Genomic DNA, 23,217 nt, shown 5'->3' with positions numbered 1-23,217 from the left:
GCTGCCGAGGCGAGACGGTTTGGATCGAGGAGGGAGGGAGGGGCGCCGCCGCGATGGGCAACAGGGGACGAAGGTTGTGCGCGCGCGGGCAGCAAAGACCCTCGCGAGAGAGGGTGGAGCAGCGGCGCTTGGGGGGTGGGGGTCGAGCTCCACCGGAGGGAGGTGGCCGACGCGCGCAAGAATGGAGATGGAGGCCGGGGGCTCTAACTTGGATTGGATCTGGGAAGGAGAAGGCGGCGGCGGCGATTGGGAGAAGGGGGCTAGGGTTTCGTGGGTGGACGAGGATGAGAGGGATACGGGGTGATTCGGGAGGGGGAGAGAGCGACGAGGGGGGTGTGGGCTGCCGTTGGATCCGGGCACATCCGACGGTGCTTAAGGCATGATCTGCGTGAGCTGATTTTACACCAATCAGAACAGAGTATCCCCTTTGATGATGTTAAGACTATTTAAATTGGTCGTAATCGATTGAAAATAAGATTTTGAATCATGTCTGCTATTTGACAACCTAGGAAATTTATAAAAATATAGAAATAAAAAACCTTCGCATTGTGTCACCAAGTGTGATCTACTTTTCAGTAAAAATAACAAACTTTGAATATTGTTAATATCATTAGAAAAAAGTGTTCCAAGATATGAGTTTTTTGTAAGAGAATCATTTTTCGAGTCTCCAAAATGATATTTTTATAAAGAACCTAGCAAATATTTGTTGCAAATTTGGAGCACATCAATTTTATAATTCATAATCATAGCACATGTGGAGCACATCAAATACTTTTTCAAGCTTATGTAGTTGTATTTTCCTATTTGTTTCTCTTGTGTTTTTTGTACAAGGGTGCATTTTGGAATGGCATAGTTCGTTCAAATTATCTCATATTGTGCACAAGGGTGCATATTGGAATGACAAACAATGCTGCCTAAGAAATTTTTTTCATATTGTTTGGACGAAAAATCAATTTTCCATTTTTTGAGGGCCCCAAATGAGTTTTTTTTGTGAAGAACCTACAAAATAATTGTTGCAAAATTGCACCAAATCATTTTTCTTAAATATTAGGCCATATTTAATCCACAATTGACCAAATGGTTGGATGTCAAAAGTTTTCATCCACCTCTCGTGAAAAAGACAAATTTCTGCCGGTTTAGCTGGAAGCGGGTCAAATTTGAACTGCAGCTGCCTCATACTTTGCTCTTTATTTTTTCAAAAACTCATTTTTAGGTACAAAAGTATCTATTTAATCAGAGAAACACCAAAAAAAATCCAAGATCCAACCACTAGCTAGGAACGGTCATTCCCGCCGTTTTGACCGCATTTTGAAACGGGCATAAAAAATTCAAAAAAAATCAAAAAATTGGAAAACCTTCGCATTGTTTCATAATATGTGGCCAAGTTACCATCAAAAATTATAAACTTGTAATACGGTAATTAGTTTAAAAAAGTGTTCTCAGAAATGAGTTATCATGTGTGAAGATTCATGGCTTTCAAACCAAATGATCAATCTTATGGCCACATTCATGGCATAGTTTGTTCAAATGATCTCATATTGTGCACAAGAGTGCATCTTGGAATTCCAAACAATGCTGCCTAAGGGAGTTTTCATTATCTTTGCACGGAAAATTCATTTTCCATTTTTCGAGTGCCCGAAATGAGGTTTTTTTGTGAAGGGCCTACCATATATTTGTTGCAAAATTGTGCCAAATCAATTTTCTAAAATACTAGGACATATTTGATGCACAATTGACCAAATGGTTGGGTGTAAAAAAAATTGATCCACCTCTGGTGAAAAAGACAAATTCTCGTCGATTTAGTAGGAAGCGGGTCAAATTTGAACTGCAGTTGTCTTATAGTTTGCTCTTTCTTTTTTCCAAAAATCATTTCTAGGTACATAAGTATCTATTCAATCAGAGAAACACCAAAAAAAATTACAAGATTCAACCACTAGCTAGGAATGGTCATTCCCGCCGTTTTGACCGCATTCTTGAGCGGGCATAGAAAATTCAAAAAAAACAAAAAATTGGAAAACCTTCGCATTGTGTCATTATATGTGGCCAAGTTCCCAGCAAAAATAATAAACTTGTAATACGAAAATTCTTTTAAAAAAGTGTTCTTAGAAATGAGCTATCATGCGTGAAGATTCATAGCTATCAAGCCAAATGATCAATCTTATGGCTACATTCATGGCATAGTTTGTTCAAATGATCTCATAGTGTGCACAAGGGTGAATCTTGGAATTCCAAACAATGTTGCCTAAGGGAGTTTTCATTTTATTTGCACGGAAAATTCATTTTCCATTTTTCGAGTGCCCGAAATGAGGTTTTTTTGTGAAGTACCTACCATATATTTGTTACAAAATTGTACCAAATTAATTTTCTAAAATACAAGGACATATTTAATGCACAATTTACTATATGGTTGGGTGTAAAAAGTTTTGATCCACCTCTGGTGAAAAAGACAAATTCCCGCTGATTTAGTAGGAAGCGGGTCAAATTTGAACTGTAGCTGCCTCATAGTTTCCTATTTATTTTATCCAAAAATCATTTATAGTTACATAAGTACCTATTTAATCAGAGAAACACCAAAAAAATTCCAAGATTCCACCACTAGCTAGGAACGGTCATTCCCGCCGTTTTGACCGCATTCTGGAACGGGCATAAAAATTCAAAAGAAATCAAAAAATTGGAAAACCTTCGCATTGTGTCATTATATGTCGCCAAGTTCCCAGAAAAAATAATAAACTTGTAATATGACAATTCTTTTAAAAAAGTGTTCACAGAAATGAGGTATCATGCGTGAAGATTCATGGCTATCAGGCCAAATGATCAATCTTATGGCTACATTCATGGCATAGTTTGTTCAAATGATCTCATATTGTGCACAAGGGTGAATCTTGGAATTCCAAACAATGTTGCCTAAGGGAGTTTTCATTTTATTTGCACGGAAAATTCATTTTCCATTTTTCGAGTGCCCGAAATGAGGTTTTTTTGCGAAGTACCTACCATATATTTGTTGCAAAATTGTACCAAATTAATTTTATAAAATACTAGGACATATTTAATGCACAATTGACTAAATGGTTGGGTGTAAAAAATTTTGATCCACCTCTGGTGAAAAAGACAAATTCACGCTGATTTAGTAGGAAGCGGGTCAAATTTGAACTGTAGCTACCTCATAGTTTGCTATTTATTTTTTCCAAAAATCATTTATAGTTACATAAGTACCTATTTAATCAGAGAAACACCAAAAAAATTCCAAGATTCAACCACTAGCTAGGAACGGTCATTCCCGCCGTTTTGACCGCATTCTGGAACAGGCATAAAAAATAAAAAAATAAAAAAAATTGGAAAACCTTCGCATTGTGTCATTATATGTGGCCAAGTTCCCAGCAAAAATAATAAAATTGTAATACAGCAATTCTTTTAAAAAAGTGTTCTCAGAAATGAGCTATCATGCGTGAAGATTCATGGCTATCAAGCCAAATGATCAATCTTATGGCCACATTCATGGCATAGTTTATTCAAATGACCTCATATCGTGCACAAGGGTGCATCTTGGAATGACAAATAATGTTGCCTAAGGAAGTTTTCATTTTCTTTGCACGAAAAATTCATTTTCCATTTTTCTGAGTGCCCAAAATGAGTTTTTTTTGTGAAGGACCTACCATATATTTGTTGCAAAATTGGAACTAATCAATTTTATAAAATACTAGGCCATATATAATGCACAATTGACAAAATGGTTGGGTGTCAAAAGTTTTGATCCACCTCTGGTGAAAAAGACAAATTCCCGCCGATTTAGTAGGAAGCGGGTCAAATTTGAACTGCAGCTGCCTCATAGTTTGCTATTTATTTTTTTCAAATATCATTTCTAGTTACATAAGTACCTATTTAATCATAAATACATGGTTTGGTGGTGATACGTCGAGGTTTGGACGGTGGTCGAGGGCTCCAACTCTAGAGCGCGTAAACTAGCATGCCCGCCGTGTGGTCACCGCGTGACCGTGGCGTTGCCATGTGTTCTGGGCGGCCTAGGCATGTCTAGTGGGTTGGGCACTCCCCATGTAGGTGCTAGGAAGAAAATCACAACATAAGATTCTCACGACGAGACCGATCGATGCTCAAACATGAATAAGCGGCCAAATGTTTGATTAGCGGTACGGGAAATGCACATGGCTAATGTGCGTGAGCTTTGGCTGAGGCTGATCAGTTACTAAGAAGACCATCTTCACAAATTTTCAGCTCAAAAGGAGGACCCTGGGTGGTACTTGCTTTGCAAAGTACCACACTGGACATAAATACGAATGTTGAAGCTGGGATCAAAATAATGAATGGATTGAGCTGGCATTTGGTGGAGGATGGTTATTTGGGCATAGGAAAGCATTGTAGAAAATGGATACCATTTGGACATGCCAAAGTGGTACTTCCTTCACAAAGTGCTGCTCCGAACAGAATAGGAAAATGAATATTTTTGAATTATTTTTGAACTAGGCAAGGAATGTTTTTGAGATATTTGATGAATATATGATCCAAAGAATTTAAGAGATTTTTTTGGGAATTTTGGGAATGACAGAAATATAGGTTGCTTCACAACCTAGGGCAAAAACTGCCACATGGACATGACACATAGGCAAAACTGATGAGATGGCGCCTAGTCATCACAACCCACCACAATTTACAAGGTTATGACCATCTATATTGGTCATTAACAACTAGAAATAAGGCAGCGGACTAGCACTATTTGCTTTGTGACCATTTCGTGTAAGAAAATTACGACCTTTCTGACCAAAATGGTCGCAATGGTTTAGGGTTTGGAGCCCCCCGAACAGCTTTTGACCAATTGGTCTGAAATGGTCATAGATCTATGACCAATTCTTCTAGGGTCACTGACAGAAGGTCACTAGTTGACATATTTCTTGTAGTGGACACCTAAGCCCCGCATTAAATGCGTCTTGTCCTGTAATACCAGTGATAAGCTCGCAACACTGTAGCACTTTCCACTTCATGTGTGCCACTATGGCAGCCCCTTTCGTCTATAAAAGGAGGCCCATGGCACACTGAGAAAGGATTTGGCTCTTTGGAACCACACAACACCCAGAGCTAGTTCAAGAGCTCAAGAACACTAATACATCCACCAAAGCAGGATCGTAGGGTTTTACGCATCTTTGCGGCCCGAACCTAGGTAAATCCCCTCTGTGTTGTCTGCTAGTCCCGCTCTCCTCGCGATCCCCGCGCCCCGCAACCGTAGAAGGGATTCCAGTGATCCCATAGGTGTCGTTTCCCACCGACATCTTTGGTACGCCAGGTAGGGGGTGCACAATCGTGAGGATCTGGTCTGGCAGTTGATCTAGCTGTTCTTCATCGCCACGGCTCCGGCCAAGAAGGTGACGCTGCCCGTTGGCATGAAGGATGCCGAGACAGCGGCGAGAGAGCTAAGTCATGCTGAATTTTAAGTTTTGCCCCTTAAATATAAGGTTATTATCCTCGACGGTTCGGCCTATGTATGGGAAGCTTGTACACAGAGGGGCCCTCCTGCGATCGGCAACACCCTTGTTCTATTTCGAGTCCGCTCAACAGTTCAAGTGGCCGCGTCGAGAGCGGCAGGGTAGCCTTCCGCCGTCGGCAACGCCCTCGGTTCTGACTCGAGTCAAGCTCGACAGATCGAGCGGCCGCGCCAAGGGTGGTAAGGCGCTTTGCCCGGCAACAAGCACGCCCGACAGGCTAATGAGGATCCGTCCTCAAAACGCCGCCCTGGGTTTATGTGTCGGCGAGCTTACCCAGTGACGTGGGGTGGACATACAAAGGAAAATCGAACAGGAGAATAACATGCATAGTTTCAGGAGTACTCAAAGTTATGTTACACAAATTGCCGCCGCGGTTCTAACTAAAGATAGCATTGTCTTGGTCATGAACCTGCAGCGGCGACGGAGAACGGGACGCCTAGTCCCGGCGTTGGCCCTCCATCCTCTTGATTTTGTCGATGCGGCTGAGGATGGGCTGGATGCGCTCATTGAGTGCCGCGGTGTCGACACCCTCCGGCAAGCTCTTGAGCATAGCTCCAAAGTCGAGGTCGGGGTGCCAGTACGCGATCTTGGTGAGCACCCTGGTCATGGTCCCCCGGCAGAGTATCCGGGATTCGTCGCCCAGGGAGGCCGCCCGGTTGGAGTAAAGCCGCTTCAGCACATCGACGACCTTCTCGAAGTATATGGTCAGGTTGGCGTTGGGGCTCAGGCTCGCTTCTGGGGCGTACCCCTTCTCCGGCATCCCCATAATGGCCAGCTGATTGCCGGCCGAGTTTGCGACGGCGGCAAGGCGCCCGAGCCAATGTTTCTTGCCCGCATTGTAGTCCTTAAGGTTGGCGGTCTTGTTCCTTAGCAGCTGCTTCTCCGTCTCCAGCTCCTTGGTCAGGATCCCCTCCCGGGTCATAGCCCCTGACATCGTCTCCTCCAGCTCTCCCAGCTTCAGCTTGAGGTCTTTAATGGAGACGTTGGCTTCGGAGAGCTCTCCGGACTTGCTGATGATCTCGCCCCGCGCCACCGTCAGAGCGCCATTGAGCGTGTGCTTCTCCTGGGCCAGCTTCAGGGCTTGCTCCTCTAGCTCCTTCACCTTTCCGGCATGGGCCTGAGCCAGGGCGTTGAGTGCCGCGTGATGCCTCCGCTCCAGCTCCTGGGTCTGCTGCAGGACGAGCTTGTCCACCTCCTCGTCCTTGCTGCGGGGCATGGCGGCAAGCTTCTCCTCGCGCTCGGCGAGATCCTCCTCCTGGGTCTTCAGGGCGGCCTCGTGCTGGGACCGGATGGCTTCGGCTTCGTCGGCCAACTTCTTTGCCGTCTCCTGGGCCTTCTCGATGTCGGCCAGCTTCAGGGCGAGCTCCACCTCACAGTTGGCCAGCTCACCCTGGCGGCCTTCAGCTCGTCCTGAGCCTGGCGGAACCAGTCCAGTGCCTCGGCAAGACGCCCCCCAAAGTCCTCCTCCATTCTCTCCACAACCACCGTCCTGGACTTGTCCTTGTCCAGGCGAGCGCGGCGGAGCGCTTGGAGCTCCCGGAAGCTGGAACCCATGGCTTGGAGCAGCTGCTCCTCCCGGGAGCTGGCGCCACCAACGCCCGGCTCGTCAACAACCTCGAGCCCGGCCGCGGCAAGCGTCTCGTCGTCAAACACCTCTCCCTCAAAGGGAGCCCTAGAGCTCGACGCGCCCGGGAGATGGATGAAGAGGTCGTCACTGACCCTCAGGTACCTGCCGGAGCCAGAGGCAGCAGAGGAAGAGGGCAGGTCGTCAAACGCCATTTCCTCGGTAGTGGCCTTGCCGGCATCCCCGGCAGGCCCCTTGCCGGGCTCTTCGGTGGGCCCCTTGGCGGCATCCTCGGCGGCGCCCCTTGCGCTCTCCTCGGTAGCAATCTTCTCCGCCTCCGCCGCGGCCTCCGCGGCAACGTCCTTGATGGTGGTGTCGACGTCCTCTGAGGAGGGGTCTGGACACCAAGAAAGAGACAGGGCGAAGCCAAGATCAAAAGCTAATGAGGAAAAGAAGAAAAGAAAAATGCAAGCAGAAGAGAAGGGCGAGCAGCCTACCCGTGCCGGGCGGAGAGGTGGAAGCCCCTGCTCCGCCCAGGTTAGGCGTCGAGGCAAAGCCACCGGCGCCTGCGTTCTCCTCCTCCTCCTCCGTTTGCACGGCCTCGGTGCTTGGTGTCCTTGCCGGGGACGCCCCTTGTGGCGGAGTAGTCGACGGGGGCGGCACAATCGGAGAAGCCCTCTGTGGCTCCCTTTGGTGCTGCTCCTCTCCTGCATCCACGGCACGGTTAAACACTGAAGCATCGACCATGATGCATGTTGATAGAGGGCAGATGGTGGACTTATGCTGGGGCCTGGGCTGGGGGCTGCTGTCCGGGATGCTCGACACCACCAGTGGCGTATTGGAGGTCACTGCTGGGGGCTGGCCACTCGCCGAAGTCCTGGCCCTCTTCATCCTCTGGGCCAGCGTCTCCACATCCCTGCAAAATGGAGACAAGTAAGGAACGCCATCAGGTGGAGTGTAAGAAACGAAGGAGAAAAGCAGAGACTTACTCTTCGTTCTCTTCCTCCCCCTCCTCCGCTGTTCTCCTCTTCCGCTCCGGGCTGAGAGGCCTGAGCTCCCTCTCCGGGCTAAGAGGCCCGAAGTCAAACAAGTCGGACCCAATCCCCGCGCCAACGTTTGCCGGCGAGGGGGGAGGCGATGGCGTCCGGGCGTGCTTGGACGATGAAGAAGCAGATGTCCTCTTCTTCGACACCAAGGATTTTGCCGTTTTCTTCATCGTCACCGCCCTCGTCTGGCGCACGGGCGCTTCCTGGGCTTGCCGCAGCTGCACGGCCCGGTCGAGGCGAACCGGCTCGCCGGAGGCGGCCCGTCACAGGACCCGCCTTCTTCCGATGATCGGGGGGTCGGTGATCGCGGACCTCCCCTCTTTGTCCTCCCCTCCGACGACCCGTCAGCGGCATCTTCGATGAGGGGGGCCCCGGTGTCAGCGCCGCTGGCCTCCCCAGCGGCTACTGCCCACCGGGCGAGCTCCCCCTCCTCCGCCTCCGCTATGGCCTGGTCCACCACGTCGCTGGCGCTGCCGGCCTCCTTGAGGAGCTTCGCCTCCTCCTCGGCAAGCCTCGCATCCTCCACCCTGGCGGCAATATAGTCCAGCTCCGCCGGGGAGGTGTCCTAGATGAGTCACGGCTCGTTGGTGATGTATATCTCGTGCAAAGTGTCGAAGAACTCTGCACCACGAGCCCATCCGGCTCAACCCAGCTCGGGTCAAGGCCATGCGCGTTGAAGACTGGCATCATGGCAATGATCTTGTTCCGGCGAGAGTTGTTGCTCAGCGGGACCACCCCCGCCGGCAGCTTGAAGATAGGATCCTTGTCGACCTTGCCGGCCTTTGCGGCGGCCGTGGCAAGCTTGCCGGACCGCTCGACCTCGCCCTCGTTGTCAACCTCGAGCTGGAAGATCCGCTGGCACAGATGGGAATGCCTCAGCACCATCAGGTTGTTGTCGAGGCCGGGGCGGAGCCTCATGATGTCGGCGGTGTTCACAAAGAGCCAGGTTGGCCTCCCCTTTTCGTGCGGAGGGGCAATTTGGCAGCGGATGAAATCCGCCCCGATCATTTCGAGGGTACGCCCGGCCTGGGTGAGCCGAAGGATCCTGGTGGTGGCGATTGTGAGTTTCTCATTGTTGGAGTCGACGTCGCTCCAGTCCTTTCCGTGGACCGACGCCTCACGACGAACCTCGTAGAACGCTGTCGGGTCCTCTTCTTCGATCCAGCACCACTGGCCCCGCCATTCTTCCCACCTCTCCTTCGTTGCGCCATCCGGGTATGCTCCCTTGGCCCTCGGGATCCAAGCGACGCTGCCAATAATGGCGCCCCCCCTTTTGGATCCGAGGGGAGAAGTAATGGTGAAAGAGTGCCGTGCTGGGGTGCACCCTGACGAACCCCTCGCAGAGATGTGCGAAGAGGGCCATGCACGGCACGGCATTCGGGGTGAAATCCAGAAGGTGGAAGCCGTAGGTGTGCATGATGTCCTTGAAGAAATTAGAAAAAGGGGGACAGAGCCCACAGGAGAAATAACCGACGAAGAAGGGGTACCACTTTGGGGAGGCCCCAGCACTGGCAGGGATGACGTGCGTGGTTGGATGCCCCGTCTTCTCTCCCCCCGTCTTCACTCCCCACAGGTCCCTGAACATCCCCCGAAGCATGGGCACGTCGACCGTCGAAGAGAAGAGGGCGAACTGCGCCCGTCGTGCCGCCAACTCGCTCTCCGACGGCTCCGCCGCCCCGGCATCTTTGGCTGCCCCTTTTCCTTTGGTGGACTTGGGCGCCATGGCGGTTGTGAGGAGCAAAAAGGCAGAGAATGGCGGGAGCACGGCGGTGATTGGCGGAAGCAGAGAGGCTCGGGAAGAAAGGGGCGGGGGTTTTGAGATTGGAGGAAGGCGCAGGGAAGGGGCAAAGTGAGCAGCGCACCCGCGGTTATTCCTTTTTATGGGGAAGGCGCAGGCCGCCTCCTTTCCCATTAACTGCGACGCGACGCATGCGTGCGAACGCTGTCCCACGCATGCCTCCCATGTCATGCGTGCGCACGACCCCCACATCATGCACGCGCACGACCCCCACGTCGCGCGTTCAACACGGGTCATGGGAAAGCGCAGCGGACGAAACAGTGGCCGCGGGAAAAATCCGCCCCAACTGCACGCGCACCGTTCTGGGCCTGGCCCAACAACGTGCTGCGCTTATGTATGACCCAGGCCCGGGGGCTCCTATCGGTGTACAAAAGTAGGGGCTCTCCTTTTGACCCCTTTACTTGTGCATGGGTAGTCAGAGCCTCCCGCCATGGGCACGCATAGACATGGCAGGAAAGGGAAGCTAGAGAGAAGCCGAGACCACAAGGAAAGCAGAGCAACGACGAGGACCAAGGCCACAAAGATCAGATAGGCGTAGCAGGTTTCCCCAGCAAGGACCCTTTCCGGGGCAGCCTCAGCAGCCCCGGCAAGACCCTTGCCGGGGCAGCTCGCCCACACCAGCCGAAGTGAGCCACCCTCGAGCCCACCAACACCAGACAAATGCGTTGGACAGGGCTCGGGAGGCACCTCCGTGCTGGTATGCAGATCTTTGTGAATACATAAAATGCTCAAGATCAAATGAGGATAGCAACTATCCACACCGAAGAAACCCACGAGACCCCCGGCAAGGTCCTTGCCGGGGAAGTTAGTGCGCCACGGCAAGGCCCTTTCCGGGCCACCCGGCAAGACCCTTGCCAAGCGCACCGGCAGGGCCACTGCCAGGCCCGCACCAGCCAAGTCTTCATCATTGTTCGCATGCAGCTGCTGACCCAACCAGCTGGGCAAGCACCTGCGTGGCGACATGCAACCCTTCGTGAAGGCTCCACCACCGCGCCACCTCAGTTGCCTGCCTGCCTACATGGCATTGCATGCATCATTGGCCAGGGCGCGTGTCAAAGCGAGGAGGAGCGGCGACGGACGGTACGGGCCTCGCCCCCCGTCCCCAATAAAGCAAAGGGACACCTAAGCCTCGCATTAAATGTGTCTTGTCCTGTAATACCAGCGATAAGCTCGCAACACTGTAGCACTTTCCACCTCATGTGTGCCACTGTGGCAGCCCCTTTCCTCTATAAAAGGAGGCCCATGGCACACTGAGAAAGGATTCGGCTCTTTGGAACCACACAGCACCCAGAGCTAGTTCAAGAGCTCAAGAACACTAATACATCCACCAAAGTAGGATCGTAGGGTTTTACGCATCTTTGCGGCCCGAACCTGGGTAAATCCCCTCTGTGTTGTATGCTAGTCCCGCTCTCCTCGCGATCCCCGTGCCCGGTAACCGTAGAAGGGATTCCAGTGATCCCATAGGTGTCGTTTCCCACCGACACAAATCCCAAAATTACTCAAGGAATATTTTTCTCATAAAAGAAAAATATTCATTTTCTACTCTCAAACTCACTTCGGAAAGTTGTGCTCCAAAGAAACCCTCATTTTTATTGCTCCAAAAATCCTGAGAAAATTCCCAAATATGCTTTGAACCTTAAGACAGCTCTCTGAGCAAAAAATATTGCATCACTTTTTGAAATATTTTTGCTACAGAAAATCATTTCTGTTCTGGACAGAAAAGTCACTTCACACAACAAGTATACTTTTCCTTGATCCAATGAGGCTGATTTTTCTTGAGCTTCATTACCATCCTAAGAGACTACAAAACCCCAAAGCTCAGCCCTAAACTCTTACTAGATCACTCATAGTTAACCTCACAAGTTACTTTCCAGAAACTTACCATGAAGTAAACCATGCACATAGAGCTCCTAGGATCAACTCAAAGCGTTGGAACAACTCAAACCACCAAAAACTACACGCCAGACATGAAGTTTATGCTAGGCGCGGTATGATGCAAGAGTTCACGTGGTGACCGCATTCGTCCAAGCATGCTGGCATGCCGACGACGCGCTTTGCGTCGCGCCCGAGCCTCTGTTGAGCTCATACTCGCTTCCCCGACCGATACACCTTGCCAAACTTTGCCACAGTCGCTGTCTGGCGCCATTAACTTGCCTCTTACGCTCGGCGATGCTGGAGCTCGCTGCAGTGGGCACATGCACGACGCCGCCAAGCATACAGTGCGCCCGTGCCACTGTGCCTGTCGCCATCCACGCTCCTGTGCTCGTCTCCGCCCTCCCACAATGGCCCCGTGAGCTGCATCGCCTTCTCCCCCTCTCGTTGACGTTGTTTGTCACCGGGCACCGTGTCTAGAAGCTCTCAGGTGGAGCCCGATCCCCCTTCTCACCCACCTATAAATACACCCCTCCCCAGCCTCCTTGAGCATCACCGCACACTCACCCAACCTCCCCAGTCTTTTTGCATTGTGTTCTTATTGAAAATATCTAGCAGCACACCAAAATGAGAATATTCTCTGCTGTCTAGATTTTCTGGTAATTTTCAGAAGTGTTCTTGATATTTTCTTTTTGTGGTTTTAATTGTTTTAAGAAGGACAAGCTTGTCTTGAAGAGACCCAGGAGGAGTGTGAAGCTCCTCTGAACTAAGGCAAGCCACACCAACATTTTCATGTTGTCATTGCAATATTCATGATTTTCCAACTTGAAAATGAGTTATTTCTTGCATATAATTATTTAATGAATAATTCTTATGTTAGTGATTCTGTCATGAGTATAATGTTTAGTCTACAGAAGTGAGTACCTAGACTAGTGTGAACTAGCATGAGTAGTTTGACTATGTGATTTTCCTATGGTTATGATATGACTAGTATCGGCATTATTTTCTCATCTGATGATTTGGTTTCATATGATAATGTTATAACTAAAAATGATGAGTGCTAATAACTAGTGAAAAAGAATCAGTAAAGTTTAGTGATGACTTGTGCAAGTAAATTTTTTGATGATGTTGATCTGTTTATTCTAAGTGATATGTGATGCATGTCGTATGGTTGCATGATCATGGCATACGGTGACTCTAGTATTTTCATTTCTTTACACCTGATGTTAAATGAACTTGAATATAAAGTTGGTCGGGTCATGGTGACACTGAATCGAGTTTTTCCCAGTGCAACCACATTTGCCTTTATGGGAAGGCCTTTATTCGGTCCATTGTCATGCCTCTGGTCAGTGCCTCCAACGAGGCAAGGTTATGGGCGTGCGGTACCCTAGCCCTGTAAGCAGACATAACCTTGTGTGCCCGTTGTTGTTGTTATGGTACCTTGTTCCCGTTTGGGACCGTTTGAGTTTTGCCATGACGGTGGCCGTTGATGCCTTTGGTAGGCACGGGGCCACCCATGACTTAGCCTAGTGGGGAGTTAGTCGGAGTGGCCGAGGGAGTGTCATGGCAATGGGGGAGTTCCGTCGGAATGTCGTTGGTCCACCCGAATGGGAGTGCAAGGCCATGGGTTCCGTGATGTGGATCCAGTGCACTACCTCTGCAGAGTGTATTTAGTCTATCAATAGCTGCGTCCTCAGTTACGGACACAACTTGTGAGTAAGTCACACCATGGATCAACATTAATAAGTAATCTTGCACACTAAGTTACATTTTTGGCACTGGTTAAGTGACGAGATCGTTGAGACTGTTTGTTGTGGAAACCAAAGTGTTGGTTTCTTTGTGATCCGAGAGTGATCACCGTTTGGTTACGAGGTAACCCATTTGTAAGAGAGTCCAAGGGACTCTGTGCACGAGTTGGTTTGCACTGCATCAGTAGTATGTTTATCTGCATTTAACTTGATTAAATGTCATGATATTGTTTGCCATTATGTTTATGCTTGTTGTGAGCTTGCAAGTACATTCGATGTATTGACCTGGCGTGTTATGCCAGCTTTCAGGAAAGTCTAACTGGATCGGAGTGATGTGGTGTCTAGATCGTGTCCACATCGGTGTCCCTGTGCTATGGAGTCCCGCTTAGTCGTCATTCCACTGTCATGTAGTTGTCGTGATCGAGGCCCCTTTATGTTCACTAAATAATGTACATATTGTTCAGCCGCATCGAGTGTGCCGCTTGGCCTCCCTACTTGATTTAATATCGCACTATGTTTCCGCTAGCATCAATAAAGCGGTTGTTTTCTGTACCAAGATGTTATGTGTTGCCAGAAGAATTGATCTTTGGGCTGGCAATGCAAGGTAAACCGGTTGATCTGAGCCGGGGTGGCACACGATAAAATCTACATGCAATAGCTAGATGGCTTTGTAATAGATGGACAGGAAGGAAAGGCGTGTAAGTTACTGAAATCCTTATATGGCCTGAAACAAGCACCTAAGCAATGGCATGAGAGGTTTTATAAAACTTTGGAATTTCTTGCTTTGTTGTTAATGCAGTTGAAAAATGTGTATACTATCGCCATGGAGGGGGTGAAGGAGTTATGATGACATACTGATATTTGGAACCAACCTCAAAGTCATTTAGGAGGTTAAGTCATTTCTATCTAGAACTTTGAGATGAAAGATCTTGGTGTTGCTGATGTTATCTTGAACGTCAAGCTATTGAGAGATAATAAGGGTGGAATTACTCTTCTGCAATCCCACTATGTGAAAAGATTTTGAGTCCTTTTGGATATTGGACTGCAAAACTTCTCCAACACCATATGACTAGTGTGCGGATTTCAAAGTTCGAAGGCCCAACTAAAAATAAGTTGAGATACTCTCAAATTATTGGTTCACTCATGTACCTAGTTTCACTACAAGGCCTAACTTCACGTTTGCTATGAGCAAGAGCCGGTTTGTCGCCAATCCGGGAGATGTACATTGGCTTGTTGTTGAAAGAGTTATTGTGCTATCTAAAAGGTATTGTGAGCCATAGACTTCACTAGACCGGATACCCGTCAGTACTTGAAGGGTATAGTGATGCAAATTGGATCTCTAAAGCTGATGAGATGAAGGTCACAAGTGGATCACACTTAGAGGTGTCGCTGTTTCATGGAAGTCTTGCAAGCAGACTATTTAACGAAGTTGGAAATGGAAGAAGAAATTGCAACATTAGACGTATCATGTGTCAAATTAGAATGTCTTCGATAGATTTTGATGGAATTGCTAGTGGTTGAAGAGCCAATTCCGACTATCCTTATGAATTTTGACAATCACAAAGTTATTGTCAAGGCAAATAGTTCAAAGGACAACACGCAATCCACAAAGCACATAAGAAGAGATTAAAATATGTTAGTCATTTAAGAGACTCCGGAGTAATAGCATTATATTATATACATTCGGCTAAGAATGTGTGAGTAGTTCCATTAAAACCTTAGGGTCCATAGTAGTATCTATTTGGATCTTCAATACCATGTTCGCGGGAGCTGCCTCGCATGATCGGGATCAATTAGGTGTAATTGGTGGTGTGTTTGTTGCTATATGTTGAATTGTCATTTTATGATCAGATTGTTCAGTAAAGTAATTGAATTTTTGAGATTTTCTTATTGTATAATTAAATAGCTTTGCATGCTCTCAAATCTATTTATCTTTTTTTGCCAAGTTAGTGGGTTTTTCTCCATATGTAGTGGTACTCTGTAGTGGGTTCAATCTTGCGGTGCTCTCACCTAGTGACAATAAGAGCAAAGACATGTATTATATTGTTGCCACTAAGTATAAAATGACGAGGATTCATCATATTCATTGATGTTTTTCTATCTTGCTTATTGCTATGCTCTGTTTCTTGCAAACCTAATACCTTGAGATGCATGCTGGATAGCGATTTTGGGGTGGAGTATTAGTACTAGATGTGGTTGGATTAACGGTCTATTTATCATGGATGTAATGCCTATATGAGATTATACCATGAATGATCATAGTCATAAATATAAATATTGCAATTTAATAGTTGCTCAACTGTAAAAAAATTACCATGTGATTTGTACGTTTTCGGGAGAGATGTCGCTAGTGAATCTATGGCCCCCTAGGTCTATTCTCCATTACCAAATTCTTATATACAATTGCTACTTCTACTTTGTCATGTTAATTTGCTACCAATTATATCTATCACTTGCATTTAATCTTGTAACTAGCAAGACAAGGGGCTTGACAACCCTCTTGCCATGTTGGGGACATGTTGTTTATGCCAGGTGTGTAGGTGTTGCTCACTTTGTTAGCTCGGGAGACTCCTACTACATTTATAAACTCAGTTATTTAACCAAGGGAAATACTTGCTATTGTTCTACTTCACCCTTACGCTTGGGAAATCCCAACAACTCCTACGGGAGAAAGCACTCTTGCTGTCCAAGATACACTAGGCAAAAAATGTGGTCTGGTCACATTGTGAGCAACTCTCATTGTGCATGGGTGATAGAAGTGATAAGTGGAGGTCATTATTTTGATCCTATAGCTTGTTTGAATTGGCCAAGCAAATCTCTTTGTGCACAAGTAATCAAAGTGATGATTGGAGGTCATTATTTTGATCCTATAGCTCTTGTTTTAATTGCCCGACTATGTGGCGGCTTGCAATTTGTTATGACATTTTTGTATGTGATTCTAAATAAGTAAATACAATTACTATTTAGCGTGACTTGAGTCAGCAGTAGGTGACCGAATGAAGCTCTAAGATGTTGTCCTTCAGTTTGTCCATTGGGAAATGCCAACAAATTTTGTACCATTTTGTCGAAAGGTTAAATTCTGTGCACATTTGCTTTGCTCTACTAAGTACTAACATATCATGTAACCACAAGCATTTTGTAAAAAAATTGCGAGAAATGAAACCTCTATTAAGATGCTTAAAGAAGTTATTTTTCTGAGGTTTGGAGTCCCTAGATAGTTGATGACTGATGGTGGTTCACATTTTATTCATGGTGCCTTTCGTAAAATGCTTGCTAAGTATGATGTTAATCATAGAATTGCATCTACATATTATCCTCAGACTAGTGGTCAAGTAGAATTAAGTAATAGAGAGGTTAAATTGATCTTGCAAAAGACTGTTAATAGATCTAGAAAGAATTGGTCCAAGAAACTTGATGATGCATTGTGGGCCTATAGAACTTCATAAAATCCTATGGGTATGTCTCCGTATAAAATGGTTTATGGAAAAGCATGTCACTTACCTCTCGAACTAGAACATAAGGCATATTGGGCTATTAAAGAGCTCAATTATGATTTCAAACTTGCCGGTGAGAAGAGGCTATTTGACATTAGCTCACTGGAGAACCCAGGCCTATGAGAACGCCAAATTATTTAAAGAAAAAGTTAAAGGATGGCATGACAAAAGGATACAAAAGCGTGAGTTCAATGTAGGTGATTATGTTTTGCTATACAACTCTCGTTTAAAAGTTTTTGCAGGAAAACATCTCTCTAAATGGGAAGATCATTACATTATCGAGGAGGTCTATCGTTCCAGTGCCATAAAGATCAACAACGCCGAAGGCACAAATCCGAAGGTGGTGAACGGCCAAAGAATCAAACATTATATCTCAGGTAATCCCATAAATGTTGAAACCAATGTTGTTGACACCGTAACCCCAGAGGAGTACATAAGGGACACTTTCTAGAATGTTTCAGACTTTGAAAAGGAATAGGTATGTGGTACGGTAAGTAAGCCGACTCCAAAACTGCTCAAATAGCAAATTTTCTCCGTTTTGGAATATTTAAAAAAATAGGAAAATTAAAAGTAGTCCGAAAGAGACACGAGGCATCCACGGGGGTGGAGGGTGCACCCTACCCCCTTGGGCGCACCCCCTTCCTCGTGACCACCTCGTGTGCCCTCTGGACTCCGTTTTCTTTCACGATACTTCTTTTGGTCGGTAAAAATTCATTACATAATCTCCCGAAGGTTTTGACCACCGTACCACGACGAAATCCTCTGTTTTTGTTTTGAGTTGTTTCTGCCGCAGATTTAGAGCAAGATGTCTTCTCAAGAGTCAGTTGGGGAGAGTCGGGTATCTCACCCGACACCGGGGCCAAGAGCAAACAGTGAAGCTGACCACTTTGGGCTAACAATGGAGGGGGAGATGGAGGCCGACTTGAAAAGGGTGGATACCATGGAGGAGGATCAAGAAGTTACCTCTCGTCTCCAAGCCAGATTCATCCCGGAGGAACTTCAGAGCTCGGCAATTCCAAATTCGGTTATCTCTCCCAATGCTATATTTCTTTCTTATGAAAATATGAAAAAGAGTGTTACTTGTTCTCCCACAGCTATGCAACATCCATGGGTGAAAGGAGCTTGAGCCGTCACGGGTTAACTCCTTAAGGAAATAATGGATCTTAAGCAGCAAGTCAATAAACTCGAGGAAGAGAACCATATCCTAAGGGGCATCATCGCCAAGAATATCACAACACCACTTACGAAGAAAGAGACATAAATACATGGGTATGGGCACTCCTCTTGGCACCTGCCAAGCTTGGGGGAGGTGCCCCGGTATCGTATCACCATCACACTTCTATCTTTCCCGTTTTTCTTAGTTCGATCCTTTTGGTTATATCTTGATCTAGTAGAATAATGTTTAGTTTGATCTAGCTTTGAGTTTTGTTTGATCTCTATCTATGTAATCGAGTCCATGAGTTATATATAATAAAGATTAGTTTTGAGTTGAGGTCTTTTGCTATCTTGCTATGGTCTTGAGGGAATAAAAGAAAGAATAAAAGGAAATAAAAAGATCATATTGATCTTATGGAGAGTAATGACTTCACATATAAAGGGTATGATGAATAAAAGTTGTTGAGAGTTGACAAACATAGTTTTGGTCATCGTTGCAATTAATAGGAAGTAATAAAGAAAGAGAGGTTTTCACATATAAATACACTATCTTGGACATCTTTTATGATTGTGAGCACTCATTAAAATATGACATGCTAAAAAGTTGATGTTGGACAAGGAAGACAACGTAATGAGTTATGTTTTCTTATATCCGAATAAGTTATATTGTCATGGATTGTCCAACATGTTGACCTTGCCTTTCCCCCTTATGCTAGACAAATCCTTTGAACCAAGTAGAGATACTACTTGTGCTTCCAAACATCCCTAAACCCAGTTTTGCCATTACAGTCCACCATACCTACCTATGGATTGAGTAAGATCCTTCAAGTAAGTTTCCATCGGTGCAAGCAATAAAAATTGCTCTCTAAATATGTATGATTTATTAGCGTGAAGAAAATCAGCTTTATACGAGCTTGTGATGTGGAAAAAATAAAAGTGACATATTGCATAATTAAGGTCCCTATCACAAGTGGCAATATAAAGTGATGTTATTTTGCATTACGATTTTGTGCATCCAACCATAAAGCGCATGACAACCTCTACTTCCCTCTGCGAAGGGCCTATCTTTTATTTTTACCTTCTACCTTCATACAAGAGTCATGGTGATCTTCACCTTTCCTTTTTACACTTTATCCTTTGGCAAGCACTATGTCTTGGAAAGATCCTGATATATATATCCACTTGGATGTAGGTTTTCATAAATTATTATTGTTGACATTACCCTTGAGGTAAAAGGTTGGGAGGCGAAACTGTAAGCCCCTATCTTTCTCTGTGTCCGATGAAACTTTGTACCCATAAGTATTGCATGAGTGTTAGCAATTGTGAAAGACTAAATGATAGTTGAGTATGTGGACTTGCTGAAAAGCGCTTATATTGACTCTTTCTAATGTTATTATAAATTGCAATTGCTTCAATGACTGAGATTATAGTTTGCTGGTTTTCAATGAAGTTTCTGATTCATACTTTACATTGTGAATAGATTGTTACTTTAGCATAAGAAATTATATGACAATATATATGTTGTTGTTCTAAGAATGATCATGATGCCCTCATGTCCGTATTTTATTTTATCCACACCTCTATCTCTAAACATCTGGACATATTTTTTGATATCGGCTTTCGCTTGAGGACAAGCGATGTCTAATCTTGGGGGAGTTGATACGACCATTTTGCATCATGCTTTTATATCGATATTTATTGCATTATGGGCTGTTACTACACATTGTGTCACAATACTTATCCTTTTCTCTCTTATTTTATAAGGTTTACACGAAGAGGGAGAATGCAGTCAGCTGGAATTCTGGGCTAGAAAAGGAGAAAATATTAGAGACCTATTCTTCGCAACTCCAAAAGTAATGAAACTCCACTAAAGTCAGTTTTGGAATATATTAAAAATATTGGGCGAAGAAAGTACCAGAAGGGGCGACCCACCGGCCACGAGGGTGGAGGGCGCGCCCCCTGCCTCGTGGGCCACCTAGCAGGCCTTCGATGCCCATCTTCTACTATATGGTGTCTATTGCCCTGGAAAAAATCATAAGGATGCTTTCAGGATGAAGCACCGTCCTCTCGAGGCGGAACCTGGGCAGGACCAATCTAGGGCTCCGGCAGAGCTGTTCTTCTGGGGAAACATCCCTCCGGAAGGGGGAAATTGTCGCCATCGTCATCACCATCGATCCTGTCATCGAGAGGGGGGCAATCTCCATCAACATCTTCACCAGCACCATCTCCTCTCAAACCCTAGTTCATCCCTTGTATTCGATCTTTGTCTCAAAACCTCAGATTGGTACCTCTGGGTTGCTAGTAGTGTTGATTACTCCTTGTAGTTGATGCTAGTTGGTTTATTCAGTGGAAGATCATATGTTCAGATCCTTAATGCTATTCAATACCCCTCTGATTATGAACATGAATATGATTTGTGAGTAGTTACGTTTGCTCCTGAGGACATGGGAGAAGTCTTGTTATAAGTAACCATGTGAATTCGGTATTCGTTCGATATTTTGATGAGATGTATGTTGTCTCTCCTCTTGTGGTGTTATGTGAACGCCGACTACATGACACTTCACCATGATTTGGGCCTAGGGGAAGGCATTGAGAAGTAATAAGTAGATGATGGGTTGCTAGAGTGACAGAAGCTTAAACCCTAGTTTATGTGTTGCTTCGTAAGGGGCTGATTTGGATCCATATGTTTCATGCTATGGTTAGGTTTACCTTAATTCTTCTTTCGTAGTTGCGGATGCTTCCGAGAGGGGTTAATCATAAGTGAGATGCTTGTCCAAGGAAAGGCAGTACCCAAGCACCGGTCCACCCACATGTTAAATTATCAAAGTAAAGAACGTGAATCATATGAGCATGATGAAAACTAGCTTGACAGAAATTCCCATGTGTCCTCGGGAGTGCTTTGCTTTATATAAGAGTTTGTCTAGGCTTGTCCTTTGCTACAAAAAGGATCGGGCCACCTTGTTGCACCTTAATTACCTTGTTACTTGTTACCCGTTACGAATTATCTTATCACAAAACTATCTATTACTGATAATTTCAGTGTTTGCAGAGAATACCTTACTGAAAACCGCTTGTCATTTCCTTCTGCTCCTCGTTGGGTTCAACACTTTTACTTATCGAAAGGACTACGATAGATCCCCTATACTTGTGGGTCATTACTTCTACACAGTCATCATCAAAGACAAAAGGAACATATTTTTGCAAGAGATTAGTGAGAGGCCTAGAAATTTTAGAGAAGTCTTTAATAAACCTCCTATAGAAACCGGCATAACCAAGAAAACTTCTTATACCTTTGATGTCCTTAGGACACGACATCTTTTCAATAGCATCTACTTTAGCTTTATCAACTTCAATACCTCTTTCAGAAATTTTATGCCCAAGACAATACCTTCATTAACCATAAAGTGGCACTTCTCCCAATTCAAGACAAGATTAGTTTCTTCACATCTCTGCAAAACTCAATCAAGGTTGCTTAAGCAATCATTAAAATAAGTTCTGAAAACAAAGAAATCATCCATGAAAATCTCAACATTCTTTTCACAAAAGACAGAGAATATAGCAATCATACATTTTGAAAGGTAGCATGTGCATTGCATAAACCAAAAGGCATACGCCTATAAGCAAAGGTACCGAAAGGGCAAGTAAAGTGGTCTTTTCCTGATCCACTTTTGACACAGGTATTTGAGAGAAACCACAGTAACCATCTAGAAAGCAAAAATGTGTATGTTTGGATAATCTTTCAATCATTTGGTCAATAAAAGGTAGAGGGTAATGATCTTTTCTAGTAGCTTTATTTAATTTACGGAAATCAATTACCATTCTATAACATGTAACAATTCTTTGTGGGATCAATTCATCCTTTAGGAACAACAGTAATACCTCCCTTCTTAGGGACACAATGGACATGACTTACCCACTAACTATCAGTAACAGGATAAATTATACCTGCCTCCAGAAGCTTTAGTATTTCATTTCTTACCACTTCTTTCATCTTGGGATTTAACCGGCATTGATGATCAACAACTGGTTTAGCATCTTTCTCCAATTTTATTTTGTGTTGGCATAGAGTGGGACTAATGCCCTTAAGATCATCAAGAGTATATCCAATAGCACCACGGTGCTTCTTCAGAGTTTTCAATAATTTCTCTTCTTCATGCTCTGAAAGGTTGGCACTAGTAATAACAGGATATATCTTCTTTTCATCAAGACAAGCATATTTCAAAGTATCAGGTAATTGTTTAAGCTCAACATGGGATCTCCCTTGGGTGGAGGAGGATCCCCAAGGATTTCAACAGGAAAGTTGTGTTTCAAAATAGGTCCCTGTTTAAAGAATACTTCATCTATTTCCCTTCTTTCATTCATAAACATATCATTTTCATGGTCGAGCAAATATTGTTCTAAATGATCATTCGGAGGCACGGCAATAGAAGAAATACCAATAATTTCATCTTTAATTACTAGGCAATTCTTTATCATGGGGTTGTCTACGAAATTTAGCAAAATTAAAATCATGAGACATATCCCCTAAACCAACAGTAACAATATCCTTTTCACAGTCTAACTTAGCATTAACAGTATTCAATAAGGGTCTACCAAATATAATGGGACAAAAGTCATCTTGTGGGGAACCAAGAACAAGAAATTCAGTAGGGTATTTAATTTTCCTACACAAAACTTCAACATCTCTAACAATCCCAATTGGTGAAATGGTGTCTCTATTTGCAAGCTTAATAGTAACATCGATATCTTCTATTTCAGCAGGTGCAATATCATGCATAATTTCTTTGTATAAGGAATGAGGTATTGCACTCACACTAGCACCCATATCACATAAACCATGATAACAATGATCTCCTATTTTAATAGAAACAACAGACATGCCAACAACAGGTCTATGTTTATTTTTAGTATAGGGTTTAGCAATTCTAGCAGCTTCATCACAGAAATAAATAACATGCCCATCAATATTATCTACCAAGAGATCTTTAACCATAGCAATACTAGGTTCAACTTTAATTTGCTCAGGGGGTGTAGGTGTTCTAGCATTA

The 23,217-nt window shown here is 45.1% G+C and overlaps 1 protein-coding gene across 1 annotated transcript in view; it reads right to left on the bottom strand.

Annotated features, from left to right (window-relative positions):
* The window catches only part of LOC119279079, a 9,199-nt gene extending 3,379 nt beyond the window's left edge, over positions 1 to 5,820 (bottom strand). The window contains exon 1 of the mRNA XM_037560480.1: positions 5,766 to 5,820. Coding sequence (XP_037416377.1) covers positions 5,766 to 5,820 — 55 coding nt within the window. The remainder of the gene's footprint in view (positions 1 to 5,765) is intronic.
* Between the last annotated feature and the right edge of the window lie 17,397 nt (positions 5,821 to 23,217).

The sequence above is a fragment of the Triticum dicoccoides genome, chromosome 3B, assembly GCF_002162155.2.
Source record: "Triticum dicoccoides isolate Atlit2015 ecotype Zavitan chromosome 3B, WEW_v2.0, whole genome shotgun sequence".
NCBI classification, from domain to species: Eukaryota; Viridiplantae; Streptophyta; class Magnoliopsida; order Poales; family Poaceae; genus Triticum; species Triticum dicoccoides.
Note: the sequence above shows the minus strand (reverse complement) of the source record. Positions and strands in the feature narration are given on the sequence as shown.